General features: G+C 44.2%; 1 protein-coding gene across 1 annotated transcript in view; it reads left to right on the top strand.

The window, feature by feature from the left end:
• Positions 1-824: 824 nt before the first annotated feature.
• The window catches only part of LOC119318875 (two-component response regulator ORR27-like), a 17,159-nt gene continuing 1,593 nt past the window's right edge, over positions 825-16,390 (top strand). The window contains exons 1-5 of the mRNA XM_037593443.1: positions 825-1,010; positions 1,100-1,255; positions 1,346-1,705; positions 15,394-15,476; positions 15,626-16,315. Coding sequence (XP_037449340.1) covers positions 878-1,010; positions 1,100-1,255; positions 1,346-1,705; positions 15,394-15,476; positions 15,626-16,294 — 1,401 coding nt within the window. The 5' untranslated portion in view covers positions 825-877 and the 3' untranslated portion in view covers positions 16,295-16,315. The remainder of the gene's footprint in view (positions 1,011-1,099; positions 1,256-1,345; positions 1,706-15,393; positions 15,477-15,625; positions 16,316-16,390) is intronic.

Genomic DNA, 16,390 nt, shown 5'->3' with positions numbered 1-16,390 from the left:
GGGGGGTATAGCAAGGAATTTTCTTTCTTTTTAATCTTGGCTGACTAATACAATTATTTAATAATATAGATATTTTACTATATGTAGATGCGCCATGTGGCTTCTTTTGCTTTTGTTTTAATAATGTAAGAATATTAGTAGTACAGACGGTTGGGTGCTTTACGCTTAAAATTCGTGCCCACATCACTGGTTCTAGCCTCTAGTGGTACATCTATCATCCGCAAGACTGGACATGCTTCCTGTGATCTCGATCACAAAACATGGGTCCTGTAGCACACACATCGGACTTCTCCCGCTCAAAGGAGACCATGTGGTCTTCTCCTCTGGCATGGAACAATTTTCATTGGAGATGCAACACATTTTTGAAGAAATGACGGGGTATGCCCAAGGCACGTGTCCAGACCATGGTTAATGTAGGTTTTGAATCTCTTAAAAATCTTGGCTGATTAATACAAAAAAATTAATAGTGTAGATATTTTAGTGTTTGTGGATGCACCGCCTGGCCTTTTTTTGCTTTTGTTTTAATTATGTAATAATAATTACTAATACAGATCGTTGGTTGCATGCTTTACGTGTTTGACTGTAACGGCTGTGCATGCTAGCTTGTATTCATGGTGCTGCTGTAAGGTTTTGTCTCTTCATGCTGGTGCTGCTGTAAAGTTTTGTCTCTTCGTGCTGGCAGTGGCAGGTACCAATGCAGATGAGTGGTAGAGCGTACACGTGTCTGCTTGATTGGACACCCTCGTCTCTCACCACGCTCTGAACTCTCTACTTCTCTAGGCGAGAGCTTGCTCAGAACTCTCACAACGCTCCTCACTCTCTAGGCCACAGCACGCTCCGCGCTGACGAGCACGAGTTTGACGCGCACGCGGCGGCAATGGCGAACGGCGACCAGGACATGGCCACCGACGAATTGATGGAGACGGAGGGGTTGAAGGTCCTTGCCGTGGACGACGACCCCATCTACCTCCATTCCTTGACGCAGATGCTTCGGCGCTGCGGCTACGAAGGTACGTCATCGTCCGGTCCGTCCATCTTGCATCTCTTGGCCACAGTTTGGTCTTCGTTTCCTGACCGACGGCCACCACGATCCGTGCAGTGACGGCCAAGCTGTCACCAGCAGATGCGGTGAGGGAGGTGGAGAAGAACCCGAACAGGACCGACTTCATCATGACGGTCGTGCAGACCCGGGGGCGAGGGATGGACGGCTTGGGCCTCCTCAAGCGTCTCGGGAAACGTTACCCAGTCGTACTCAGTGAGCCCTCGAACATGTCACACATATCTCCATGTTCTACCTTGTTTGTAGGTATAGATCTGATAGATGTGCCGGCACACTTTTGTGCAGTGTTCTCTGGCGAAGAGAGCATGGAGACGAGAATAAGGGGAAATCAGGGGGGCGCTTGCTACTTGCTGGAGAAGCCCCTACGCGACACGCAGATATACTTCCTCTGGCAGCACGTTGTGCGATGGAGGCTCAATGCCGCCGCCGCTGCCACGGCAAACGCTAACCCTCACCACAGTCTGGGCGTTCATCTGGATGACTCGCAGAGGAAGAGAGGGCAAGGAGTGAACGATTCCAACAAGGGCAAGGGGGCCTCCGAGGGCGGACTGCAGCTAGGGACCACAAAGAAGAAAAAGCTCGAGTGGACTGCAGAGATGCACGAATTGTTCGTCAATGCGGTCACCCAGCTAAAGACAACAGGAGGTGCGTGAGATACATACGAAATGCATGCATGGTCAAATACATGATACCTACCTGTGGACCTTTTTTATTTCTCCATGCTTAGCTGTTTTGTTATTAATAAATGGAGCATGCTACATAGTCTATTTTTAATGAGTGCTCACTATATGTTTTAGTAGTACTATAAGCTGCATATGCAAGCATCTGCACCTTTGTTTTAATGTAATACTAGATAGACATGCGTGTCAACTCTTTTCTACGATCTGTTAACTCTATTGAGTGGTCTCTCTCGGGGTAGGGACCGGTGATAATCACCAGTAGCTCGTTATTGAGAGTGCTCTCTTTTGAGCAAGCTGTATATAAAAAAGACAGCTTCTATGTATGTGATGCACAGGGCCGGACCGGCAAATTTCGGGGCCCTATGCGAAACTAAGGGGCCCTATGCGAAACCAAAAAAAGGGCCCTATCTTACTAGAAAAAACAAACTAAGGAGCAACTAGAGTGTATATATATATCTCGCTAGCAGCAGACTATCTGTTTTGAAGTTGTGAAGCACCCGAAGGATGAAAGCATGAAGCACCTGGAGTCGGTCGCTGGTCGATCCGACGAGGTGATGATTCTGGAAGTTGCATGCAGAAAGTCAACAGCGCAGCGGCCTGAATTTCTTGCCGATCCATCCGACGAGACGAAGGCGGCGATCCCATTTCCTGTACGCAGGCTATAAGGGCATCTCTAGCCGTTCGGCCCCCAAGGCGTCTAAATAGAGCGGCCTGGGAGTGTGCCGGCGCTAGTTCGGCCCCAGGGGGCGACCTAGCGCCCAGTCACGCCCCCACGCGCCGGCCCGAGGATGCAGGAAATTTAAACTTGGTCGTTCCCGCTCTCAAAAGACGCCGCAAATCCGGCGATCGGACGTAGTCTGGCGTTACAAAAAACAGAGTGCCGCCGCCGCAAGTTCGCGTGCGCAATGATTCACTCGGCGGGGTCGGCTCCAGGCGTTGGCGAAGTCGGCGTGCGCGGGCTCGGCGGTGTAGGAGCTGCTTCGGTGCTGGGTTGTGTCGGCGCGGCTTCGGCACTGCTGGGCGGCGACGTAGAGGCGTCGTTCGGGCTTGGCGTCCGTGTGGTCGTGGGCGTCGTCGGGGTCGTCAGCGTTGTCGGCGGTGACTGCTTCGCGCCGCTGAACTTCCACCCTCCACTCGGCGTTCGACAGGCCCGGTGGCTTCGATGGCGGCGCCCTCGGCTTCCTCTGCTTCGGCTGGACCACGGCGCTAGTCGCGTTTGCCACCGCGCGCGGCATGGCGTACTTCCTCGGCGGCATGGCGGCGACTGGAAGGCGAGCGGGAGGGGGTTTGGCGGGAGAAAGAGGGAGAATGGCGGGAGAAAGACGAGCGAGCGGGAGAGATGCGAGGGAAAAGCGTCAAGAAACGGCGAGAAAAGGCCCTCGGGTCGCCTCCAGGGCGGGCCCACGCGCCTTTTTCGCTTGTGCCGGCTCCCCAAGCGCCTCTAGGGCGCCGGGTTCGGCCTGGGTCCGCCGGCACCAGTTTTGACCCGAGTCGGCGAAAAACGAGTTTCTGGGGGCGCGACTGGGGCCTTTTTTTAACGCCGGCGCGGCAAAATCGTCTGGGGAGGGCTTGTTGGAGGCGCGGCTGAAGATGCCCTAACAACGCCATCGTGACTGCTTTTGCGGTTTTGCCTTTTGGCTTTTGCAATCGATCGAGTCCACGATCCCGTTTCTTTTTTAGGGACCCACATCCCATTTCCGTCTTTCCAATCGTGAATGATCGAGCAGCAGCCTGGATCCATGCCTCGACTCACGCGGAGCGCTAGCGGTCAGCGCCATGTGAGGCCTAGTGGCTAGTGCTCTGAAACAATTTTTTCTTTTGAGAAATACTAGGCATGTATAATAATTTTGGGGGCCCAAAAATTATGGGCCCTATGCGGGCCGCATAGTCCGCATACCTATGGGCCAGGCCGTGGTGATCCATATGAGTAGTATGGGATTGTAGGCTTGGATATATTCAAGCTTGGTTGGATGACCATAATTATTTCATTAGTAGTCGCAGCATGGTAACTCATACTGAATCGATGAGATATGTTTCATTGGAGGAGATGATGGCTCTGTTAGGTAGTTCTCTCGACTTGGGTTGTAACACCTCGTCGTCCCTTTCCTGTCGGCCCTCCCCCTCCACCCCCCCCCCCCTTGGGCCGCATGTGCTCTCTCTCAGCGCTTCCCTTGCTCCCGGGGCCCTTGCCACATCCCTAATCCACTCGCTTTGGCTTCACCGCCCATTCCTGTCCTCCTTGGTTGTCCATGTCCGATTGTTTGACCACCAACCTATGCTTAATGGCCCAGTCGGTACCTCCCTTCCAGGGGTTCGTCCAGGAGCATCTTCTCTCCCTCGTTGGCCCATCTGGTTTTGACGTCCTGGCCATGCTTTGGCTCCCCCCCTTCTTTGATCACCGCAACCTCCCGTTGCGTATCAGTGCACCGAAATTCTAGATTGGCTTACCTCACACTGATTTACCTCACACCAATTTTGGAGAGATAAGTGTTTTGGAGAATATTGCCGCTATGGTCAACGCCATCGGCAACCCGTGGGCCCTGGTGGGCAATTTTAACTTCGTCTGCGACCCTATAGTGCAGAAAAATGACAACTTCAATGGCCACCGACGCCCTCACTTCAATGATTAGATCAACACCACTGCTCTAGTCAAGCTACCTTTGTTCGTCTGCCTCAAAACTTGGTGAAATCAGTAGCCCCCCGCCCCCTACTCGTGAAGATGGATATGTTCCTTGTAAACAACGATTGGTGCTCGATCAAGCCAAACTCTGCCATCACCTCCATTCCGCCCCTTGCCTTCGGCCACATCCCTATGATCCCCACCACTACTATGGTGGTTCCATGTGCTACCATCTTCAGGTTCAGTGAATAATAAGCTGGGTACCTTGTGTTTCAACGTGGTTGTCTCTGCTGCCACTACAGCCACTTTGGCAGAGTCCATGACCTGCAGCGGACCAATTTTCTTACCTCGATGTCATCGTGAAGAACTGACACATCAAGGCCCTTTTACTTGACCGCCTGGAGGAGAGACATGCTCTCTCTGACCCTAAGTTGCTCTTGCGCTCTCCCTCGTGCAACACTCCCTTGCCCTCCATGAACACCGCTTTGTGGATTTTTGGTGGTAGAGGAGCAAGATCTATTTTTGCAAGTTTGGGGATGAGAAATCAAACTTCTTAATGCCCATGTGTCAGCTTTATTCCACAAAAATCAGACTGCCTTCCTCGATCGTAATGGAGTCAAGCACCGCGCCCATCATGACATGACATGCACCCTTCATAACCCCCCTGCTCTTCATGGCAGACACTCTCTTTGATGCCTTCCTGGCGGCATTGCTCATGTATCTGCTCTCTGCCTCCAAGCTCAAGGCCGGCCTATGACTACGCGAGGCCTTACGTGTTTGGTTCAATTTTTCTCAAGCATGCATAGGGGTTCTTTGTCCCCGATGTTATCACCCTCGCAAAATGGTTCCACAATCATGAGGCTTATTATCCGGCATCAACATATCCTTCATTGCCCTCCTACGCAAGGTGGATGCTCCCACCTCTCTGGAAAATTTCTGTCACATTTTGTTTCAATGCCGCCCTTGAAGACGTCGCCGTGAGTCATGATGTCTCACCGGGAGCCTCTCATCTCTTTCCTTGTGCATTTTAAGCAAACATGCTTTCTGGGTAGACGTGGAATGTTTGAAAATTTCATCCTCACAGCAGAGATCGCCCAATACTTCCAGAAGCATGGTGTGCTGGAAGTGGTGCTCAAGATTCACTTCAAAAAAGTGCTCAGTTCCATTTCCTGGGTGGCACCTGGTCACCCTTCCTGCTGGCGATGGTGGGTTTAGGACCTCAACAGATTGAGCCGGTCCACAGTCGTCCTCAAATGGTGTCCCGGGCAATTGGATCGCCTACTGAAAAGGTATTCATCAAGGGATCACGTGTCCCCTACCTCTTCATCCTAGTTGTGTATGTTCTCAAGTGCCTCTTTCTCACCATTGGTGCCAACAACGGCCACCTCCACCCCCTCGTCCCATTTGGTGGCATGCCCAGTGTTGCAATATGTGAAATACATCTTCACGGAAATCACTGGCCTCACCCTCAACTTTGATAATTGCATGTTCGTTCCTCTCAACGCTGCATCGGAAATTTCCGAACAACTAGCTTTTTGTCTTTGGTTGTCCGGTTTCTAGCTTCCTGCAATAGACTTGGTCTTCCGCCCACTTCCCTCAAGCTCCGCATCATCGACCTTAGCCATCTCAGTGTCCGTGTAGACAAATGGCTCACTTGGTTGTATGGCACACCGCTCTCCTTGGTTGACAAGGGTAATCTTGTCGACGCCATCCTCACCACCCTACCCACCTACATCATGCAGTCGATGTAGCTTGTCAAGGGCGTGCTTGCCACCTTCGTGAAGTGATACCAGTCCATGTTCTAGTAAAATGACACTAGTGTACCTTGTGCCAAGTGCAATGTCATCTCGACGGAAATCCACGACCCTTGCCAGCATGGCAGGCTGGGCGTGTGTGACCTACATCTACAGAATGCCTGCCTTCTCATGAAACTCCTCGCCCTCATTCATGCCTCACGTTCCATGATGTGGCATGTATGGTTCAGGGAGCACTATAGGTGGTTGGACTCACGTGATCTAGGCGAATCCAATCACATGGACACTTCTACCTGTAATGCGTTACTGGTGTTGCTGCCACGTTCTCGTGACTAAACTATCTATATAGTTGGAGATGCGAAGCGCATGGCTTTCTAGAGTGACTTATGGTGTGCTGAGGATACTTTGGAGGCTCGTTTCCCTGTTCACTTCTTGCACCCTATTCCCCAAAAGCATGCATTGTGGCTATCCTCATGTGTATTGAAGACCACTTGCTGCCCATTTTTTCCGCAGCCATGCGCGCCAAGCTTGGCATCTTGCATGCCGAGTTGGGGAAGATGTCACTCTCGCCTAGGGTGTCGGACCGCCGCGTCATATGCCCCTCCAGTGCCCCATTCACAGCACATGATGTGTATCAGTTAAGCACAGGTACGCCCCTAGAAATGTAAATTCTTCCGTTGGTTTTTCCATTATCAGCGACTTCTCATCTCCACCATGGCAAAATCATTTCCAATGCAACATATGTCTTTTGAAGTGGTGAAGAAACCCTGAAGCACCTGCTCAAGGCATGCATTCATACCCATTGGTCGCTGGCCATCCCTATTGCCACCACAGTGGAGGTAGTGCGCCTCGTCAGCACCCTTGACCTCTCGGATCACCCTGTCGTATACTCCATAGTCTGCCTCGCAATCCTCTAGAATATTTGGGTGAGCCGAAACGCCAAGGTGTTCCGCGACTAGCTTGCTCCCCTCTCTATTGTTGTGTGCAACATCGCCACCGATGTCCTGTTGTGTCTGTGGTGATGCTTGCGTATGATCTAAGAATTTTGGGTGCAGTGCTTCGCTTCCTTGCCCTAGTGCACCGTTCATTGCCCTGGCACCTGCTCGCTTGTCAGCATCCTAAAACCCTATAGCTCTGATGTTCTGCCATGATTACGACTAATGAAAATGTTCATTTCGGCTTTCCCCCTCACGACCTTTCAAATAAAACTCTTATTGAATATCTTCTATTTGATTAGAAGTTCAATTATTTATACGAACTACTCTAATTCTCAAATAAGGCATGTCTATGTGTTAGTCATCTCTTCTTGCAAGCCACAAGAGTCTAGTTTTTTCAAGAAGATCACCATGGAGAAAGGATTTCAATCTGAATACATTACTTCAAAGCATTACAACACTACACCCTTGACATCTCTTTTACGAGGTCACTAGTCAAGATACATAGGTTGTGACCTTACAGTACAATGCTCATGGTACCCTGTAATGAATATGCCATCCAATCGTGGAGATCAAACTGCCAAATGTGATGTATATTTGTGGAATTGGGTTACAAGGAGAGGGTGCGTTACTTGTTCGTTGCAAGCAATATATGTGATTTGAGGGCAGTTTGGGAAGATCAAGTTTTTGGCCTGCTAACTAATCAAGGTGACACACCAATTCTACTTCTTCATTTTTGGTAACGGGCTACCTCATTTTCGTAGATGAGAAACTTTTCGTCATCAAGGAGGAAGCTACATAGAAAGTATCTCATCCCCGCAATGACACATGGGCATGATGTAGGCGACATGTGCTAAGGGAGTCATGACCGCCATGACGTGGTTCACAGTGCCATCACCACTCTTGGAGGCCAACTCACTTCGGGTTACCAATGGCCTCTTGTGTGCTGATTTCAGTGGAGGTGCTACATGGCTGCTACCAAGGACCTGCTACACATGCATCAACATAACAAGTGACAAGCTCACTGATGATGTCTAGGATCATGAGCTGGATTCATCCATTTACTTGTTACTAAGCATAAGATCGAATTGTTGGAGAATTTGTACATTAGAAATTTTACTGTTCCCCTTTGTAGATTGGCTATGCTCAATTCACATCCAAAATTTTAGTTGTATATTAATGAAGGCTTGAAATTCATTGATGGCTTGGTAGTTGTGGTAGCTGTCACCAGGAGAAAATTTTGAATGCCACACATTATCTACGTTGCAATAATACAACTGGAGCTTAGATAATTGAACCCTTAACAGATAACAAGGTCATGAACGTGCAACATGGTCGTGAGGTCATGGTTGTGCCAGCCTATGGCGTCAACGGGATCGCAGACGTGCGACACCGCGGTGGGAATGGCGACTAGGTGAGCAGGGTGGGAGCTAGATGGATAGAGAAAACTAGCACAAGGATGATGAAAAGAGGAGATTGAGGTTTTTTCCGTGTATGTACATTATGGGCTGAAATTTCTCATTAGGCCTTTCCAAAAGAAGAAATTTGTTTGCTATGAAAAATAGGAAAGTTCTAGATTTTCCTAATAAATCAATGGTGAGATTAGATGTGTACCGCTCTATTCCCCTAGCGGTAGGGGGATGGTAAAAAGACTCATAATAAAAGCATGTAGATGTTATAACTTTACAAATTGATAAAGTTAAGGAGGGTGGAGGTTGTACATGGCAAAACACTACCTAGATGGTGAACATGGCAACCATCACCACAAGAACAATCACATGTAGTGAAGGGAGTTATTTCACATGCAAGGAATATCAAAGATAAAAAATGAAGCAAGAGCCCACACCTAGAACATGAAACTCAGTACAATGGAAGGAATATTGCCGTCGTATAGACTTGAGCTTGCACAACAACAAAAAGATGTTCTTAAAGACAAATTAGGAGCAAGAAATTTGAAAATGACGACACCCTGTGGTACTGCCCCACAATATTACTACAACAACGAGCACAAAGACCAATGTCAATGTTTGGGAACCATACCATTAGTATCACGGGTAGAACAAGCTCATGTGTGAGCAACAAAGAACCATGCCATAGTGGAACCTGGGCATGAGTGGGAAGGTGTAGCTCCATGAGCACACCTCAAAGGAGGTTATTGATTCTATGGTGGTTCCATTGAGTTTGGCACACACACATAAGGAGTATATGAAGGGACATTCGAAATTTTATATAGTGGCAGGCGTTTTGAGTTTAACTTTCTATACTTTTCTTGGGAGACTATTAGTTGTTAACAGCTAACATGATTTTTATTACCACCTTTGGGTGGTGCCATGACGTACCAGCTTCCAATACCTAAAGCAGATATCTCTTTAAGACCCATCTTCGATTCATAGATGTACCATTTTTCTGAATACTTCTCCCAAAGTCTTGCAGCCCATATGATTCCACTTTTAAACCATTTCTATATACACATAATTTAGTTTCAAAGGATTCAATACATTTGATTCATCATGGACCCATCATTTCAAAACAAACACAATTTTCTACCATATTTTGGATGGTACAATAGGGTACTAGAAGTATAGTACATTCTCACCTAAAATAGATACCTCTTAAGGATACACCTTCTGATGGAGTACACTATTACTGTATATGAACTTTTACCCTTAACGCAGTTGCCCATATATCCATGCTCGGGGACCTATTGTACCAACACAAATAGCTTCCTCTAAAAGTATTCCATGTGATACAATAAGCATGACCCCAAATGGTTCGTACATGAGAGTCAACATTTGTTAGTACGTCAAGGAAAACATGTACTACATTATGTCGTAAATATTTAAGTTCGTATATCTCAAGATATTACTAGTGCGGGTGATGGTTAATTACTCGCTTTTTTTGTGGGGGTGATGGTTAATTACTCATGTTCCACAGCTTCTAAATGTTCCTATGACCTTGTACTCGCCTAAGTCAATATTGGCCTGATCTCCTTAGGGCAAGCCTATGCAATATCCTAGTCTTGTGCTACTTTCTTCATTGCAATGGAATTTAATAATCCAGTCTCTATCATTTGACCTTGCCATGGAAAACTTTTTGGGGTGAATGCACTTCCACTATACTATTAATCTAGTACATGCGGAACAAGTAATATACACTTATTACAACTCCCTAATAAATCAACGATGGAATTATATGTGTACCATTCAGTTCCCTACTAGTACGGGGTATGGTAAAAAAATCTCATAATAAAAGCATGCAAATGTTACAACTTTACAAATGTCTAATTAAGGAGGGCTGAGGTTGTACATGATAAAGGATTGCCTAGACGATGGACATGGCAGCCACCACCACAAGAACAATCACATGCAGTGTAGGGAGGTGTTTCACATGTATCATCGAAGATCGAAGATCAAAGATGATGCAAGAGACCATACCGAGAACAAGAAACTCATCACAATACAATGAATATCACCATTGGATAGTCTTAAGATCGCACAACAACAAAAATATGTTCTTGAAGGCAATATAGGAACAATAAATTTGAACATGAAGACCCCAATATTACTATATCAGTGAGCACGAAGACCGATGTCAATGCTTGGGGTTGGTGTTCCTTCCACTTGGACCCATGCCCATTAGTATCATGAGTAGCACAAGTTCATGTGTGAGCAGCAATGAACCATGCCATGGTGGAGCCTTGGCAAGAGTGGGAAGGTCTAGCTCCATGAGCACACCTCAAAGGTGGTTATTAATTCTAAGGTGGTACGGTTGAGTTTGGCTCACACACATAAGGAGTATATGAAGATACATGGGAAACTCTATATAGTGGCAGACGTGTTGTGTTTGACTCTCTACTTTTGTTGGCAACTATTAGTTTGTTAACAGTTAACTGAGTTTTCTTACCACCTTTCGGTGGTGCCACGAGGTACCATCTTTCAATACCTAAATTAGATATCGCTTCAAGATTTCTCTTGGATTCATAGATGTACCATTGTTACGAATACTCTTCCGAAAGTGTTGTAGCCCATGTGATTCGACTTTTAGATCATTTCTATACAAATAATTTAGTTTCAAAGAATTCAATATATTTTATTCAGCATGGACCCATCATTTGAAAACACACATAATTTTTGACCATACTTTGGATGGTATGATAAGGTACCAGAAGTATAGTACATTCTCACCTAAAATAGATATATCTTAAGGACACACCTTCAGTTGGAGTACACTACCGTTATATATGAACTTTGAACCTTAATCTAGTTGCCCATATATCCACACTGGGAGACCCATTCTACCAACACAAGTAGCTTCCTCCAAAAGTATTCGATGTGTTATAATCAGCATGGCCCCAAATGGTTCATGCCTGATAGTCAACATGTGTCAGTACATCGAGGAAATCTTGTAGTACATTATATCATAAAAGTTTAAGCTCATATATCTCGAGATATTACTAGGGTGTGATGGTTAATTACTCATGTTCCGTAGCTTCTACAAGTTCCTGTGATACTATACTCGCCTAAGTCAATATTGTCTTGATCTCCTCGAGGAAAACCTACACAACATCCTAGTCTTGTACTAGTATGTTCATTGCAACGGAATTTAATAATCCAATCTCTACCATGTGCCTTTCTCATGGAAAATTTTGTCAGGTGAATGCACTTCCATTGTACTACTACCGACTACATTCAAAACTAATAATATACATTTATTACAACTTCACCATCAGTTGGAATAGCAGAAGATTTGCTACCAAATTTCTCTGTCTATCACACTTCATCTACATTCCCATGGTCAAACCATGAATAAATAGATAATTTGCTTCTATTAAAACATTCAAGTCACTAGCTTCGACAAGGAGGTTCGCACATGGGAGACAATGAGCAAGTTAAATCAAATAAAAGACTAAAATATCCGAGTATTCAATCCAATGGTCTTAAAATATAGTGAAGCCACTAATGTTACCTAGGCTACACTACATTGGTAACTTATGAAAGTGTCTACGACCTACAACGACAATTGCAATGACACACTTGGGGTATTCTTTGGGTACCTAACTTGATTATCCTAGCTTTCTTCATTGACAAGTATCTATCAAACCTCTACTATATGCCCCCACCTTGCCGAGGTAGTCACTATGTAACGAATACGAACTTCCTACCATATTTGGGTGGTACAATGCGGTACTAATAATATAGATATAACATATAAATAAAAATATACACCTCTTACCATACAATATATTTGAATAGATATTAAAATGGTATCAACTTTGCCCATCTATGACCTCTTCGTCACCTATATCGACAATACAAGTGACAACCTTGGAGTGAACAAAGGCAGCTTCCTTGCTTGCACCACTTTGTTCATTGACAAGCCCATCGGGGCTTCATTATATTTCGTCCAACTTTTCCACAGAAAGTGTTGGTTAGAGTAAGCTCAGTTATATACCATGTGTATGTGGTACCATGAGTTATCAACAATATACTAGCATTCACAAGAAGTGGATATCTTGTTAAGATCTACTGTTTTATAAGAATGTATACATAAATGATATGAAATCTTTCCCTTCCATCATTTTACCCCTATGTTCCAACATTTGGGACATGTCAAATCTCATGAGGAGGTTTTCCTAAAAGTACTCAACTTGTTGGCTTCAGCATGGTACCAATAGTTTGTGCATGAGAGGTGGCAAATAGCATTACATCGGATAAAGGCATGAGCACGGGATATCATATCATGGTTCACTTATATTGGGAAGTCATTTATGTTCTAGTTTACATGCCATTTTAGAACTTATTGAAGTGCCAATCCTTGCCCAAGTCAACAATTCGTGTGATACCCTTGATGTGAGCCGTGGCAGCTACCCTATACATAATACTTTCTTCATTGCAATGGGAGCAGGGTCTCCAATGTCTATCCTACATGTTTGTCATAGAGAGTGTTTAGATACAAACACTCAAAATTCTACCATTGGGTGGAAACATGACGCACCATTAGTTCAATACATTCTCGTCTAAAATAGATACCTCTTCAAGATCCACAAATGGTTAGAATTGTGCAAGAATTGTTATGAATTTTGTCCTCTATCTCATGGAAACCATGCTTCCACCTTCGAACTACATCTAATATCACAAGTAGATTCATCTAACAAGAACTATGCATTGGTTTCGACAAATCATGAAGGTTCGGAAGCCCGTACGGGGCACATGTGCAGGATGTGCAACTGCACAGCCCCCCCCCCCCCAAGAAAATGGGGCCCCAAATTAGTTTTTACTACAGCCATCTGTACATGAAGAAATTAGCCAATTCACTCCGGAACACAACGCACTAGCTATTGAGAGTATTTACTCCTTGATAAATCTGGACAGGTCTTTTGGTCTTCTCTCCTTTGATTACTTTCTGGGAGACGCATGCCTTTTTCACTCTTTGCCTTTGGACTTCTCAATGGCAGCATTGATGGGACTACTTGTTGATGTGATTTTTTTTCTAAATTGTTAGTACAATATCACTTCAACTACCAAAGGACCACAGTCATTTTTGGTGCTTTCATTTTAAGAAAATGAAAAGGAGGGGAATTATTTTTAAAATGTAGCACTTCAGAATTGTGCTTGAAATTCTTCAATGGAGATGAACTTGAAGATTTTGTGGAAAAAGTTCCACAAAGATTGGTCGTTGCAACTAAAATACATATTGGTAGATATTAATTCATAATTTTACACATTTTTTTGCACCACATAGATCTTAGAAAAATTGTGTTGCGTATATGGTAAATTAAAAAAAACTTCTTTCCCGAACGATTTTTTCTTAGTGACCGGACCTGAACTTTGATTTTGCACTGGGCCCCCAAATTCTCAGATACGGCCCTGAAGGTTCCCATATGAGGTACTTTAGGAGGCATTACGTTGAACCATGGGTTATGGAAATCATGTGATGGTATGTGGGCCACAAAAAGCCTCTCGTGTTGCCTATGCCAGTTCAGTTGTTCATAAAAAGTTTCTACATACTCCTCACCTAGGTAGACAATGGAGATGAATTGCCATGTGTGAACTTGGGAAACTTCCCAACTTATCCTACTTTCTTCATTGAAATGGGAGTCGAGATTTCCATATCTATTCTTCGACTTCTAGATATTGGGCGATGAGCGGTGAACACATAATTTATACCATACTGGAGTACCAAGACTAGAATGGTTGAATGCCATCTCACCCAAAAATATATACATCTTTAAGATCGAACAGTTTTTATAATATAAGTAAGGTGGTAATCAACCAATCTCTTCAATCTTGTCACCCTATGTGTTCGTCCTTGTAGACCATGCCTAAACACATAAGTGGCTCCATCTAAAATGATATGACAAGCTGGCGTCAACCGGCCAGACAACTTGAATTTGAGAGGTGCCATCCCCAATATTGCAATGCATTGATTTTAGCACTACAAATCGCATGTTGGTTCACGTAGGGGGGTAGTGGAGGCACAATGGAGTTAGCAAAAAAGTTGCATTTGTGTATGTTTGATAGAGAATTATAGAGGATTACGCTATTGTAAGGAGAGAGAGAGAGAGAGAGAGAGAGAGTGTCCAAAAACATTATAGCTAATTAGTTATACATTTCCAGAATATCTATCACAAACACACGTAGGCAAAATCAGTTTACTCAAATACGAAATAAGTCTAGTTCATGTAGAACATTTTTATCCTTTAATTACCTCTGTATATGCAACCTAAATTATGTTATATTTGACATGATTTATTCATTTTTAACCGAAAAGTTTTTCTTTTCCCCCATGTATAACTTATCATCTGCGAGTCCATTAATGCATAACAAATTCATTGATTCTATATCTTTATCATTTTAAGCCTGTCTTTGGACAAATATAGATAAATACGATAACACATAACATGCATTTTTACCTCTATATCACATTATAAACAAAATGATATTGTGATTCTATGAACGCTTGTATGTTGCTGAAATTTTAGTATTTTAGTTTTCCATGTGCAATTGCATATTTTAATATTTTAATTTTATTATAACAACAAATTAGCTAAATAGTGCTAAATTGTGCCCCACCAAATGCTATAGTGTTGTTATATCCCGAGATAGCATGCTATTTAAAACTATGATCCCTTGACATATGTAATACTCGTTGCATGCTTTATTTGCATTATTTTCCTAGCTCTGATCATTTAGATGATTTCTTCTTACAATTGGCATGGATAGTCAAGGGAATTTTTAGGGTGAACTTAGTATGATAGACCTGAAATAAATAAAGCATGTGTTTGTGATTTTTCTATCTTTCTAAGCTATGGCTACTTGTTATATTTGTTTCTTTTCTAATACAGACGACACGCCCAACAATATAAGAGAATTTTTGGAGATTGATGGCATATATGTAACTACAGCTCAAGTCAGTAGCCATCTGCAGGTAAGATTTAGACTACCTAGTCGATGTTTCTTCAATCTGAAACCAACTATCAGATCCAATTTATATGATCATGACATAAATTATCAGAAATTGTACCCTTGTAACCAAGCACCAATTTATTGATGTTTTCACAATATTTGAAATTTCAGAAATACAGAAGCGACCACCGTACTGGTGGGCTATCAACCATGCCAAGCTCTAGGCCATCACATTCTAATAGTACTTCCAAGAACTATTCGGAATCTCAAGAATGTGAGGGGAGTTACAGAATCCATATGAGATCCCAGGGAGCAAGAGATATTAACCAAACCAGCTGGCTCAGCGGTGGTGCATCACAAGTTGACTATGGCGTTCTTGGAAATTGGAACCAAACAACTAATCTTGGCGCAGGTGCTGCTTATGGTCATGGTTATTATCATGGTAATGGCATTGGCGACATAAATGGTTATGATCATCATTATGGTATTGTCAGTGCTAATGATTATGGTCAGCATTATGGTAATGGCAATAATACATCTTATGGTTATCCTCACGGTAATTCTAGTGATAATAATTGTGGTAATGGTAATGGTGGTCGTGGTGGAGTTATAACAAGTGGAAGCATGGTAAGTGCGTCATTGCTATCCAACCTAGCACCACCAGTACAACATGGAATGCGTGCAGATGCTTCTGCTGGTCAGGCCAGTGTAGTGCATCCTCAAAACCTTGACAAAGGTTTTTTAAACTGGGCCAACACTAGTTCTGAAACAGCCGGCACATCAGGTGGAGGTGGTGTAGTGACAGACGGGACGACTCATGGGCTAACTATGGAGGAATAAGAAAACCTTATGAAGCACTAGGTACGTACTGTTTTCTATATTTCCTGCATGGATGTTTTTGTTTCATTGTCCCTTTCCAAATTTGACCATTTTTCC

The sequence above is a fragment of the Triticum dicoccoides genome, chromosome 6A, assembly GCF_002162155.2.
Source record: "Triticum dicoccoides isolate Atlit2015 ecotype Zavitan chromosome 6A, WEW_v2.0, whole genome shotgun sequence".
NCBI lineage: Eukaryota > Viridiplantae > Streptophyta > Magnoliopsida > Poales > Poaceae > Triticum > Triticum dicoccoides.
This window is presented reverse-complemented; position numbering and strand designations above follow the sequence as displayed.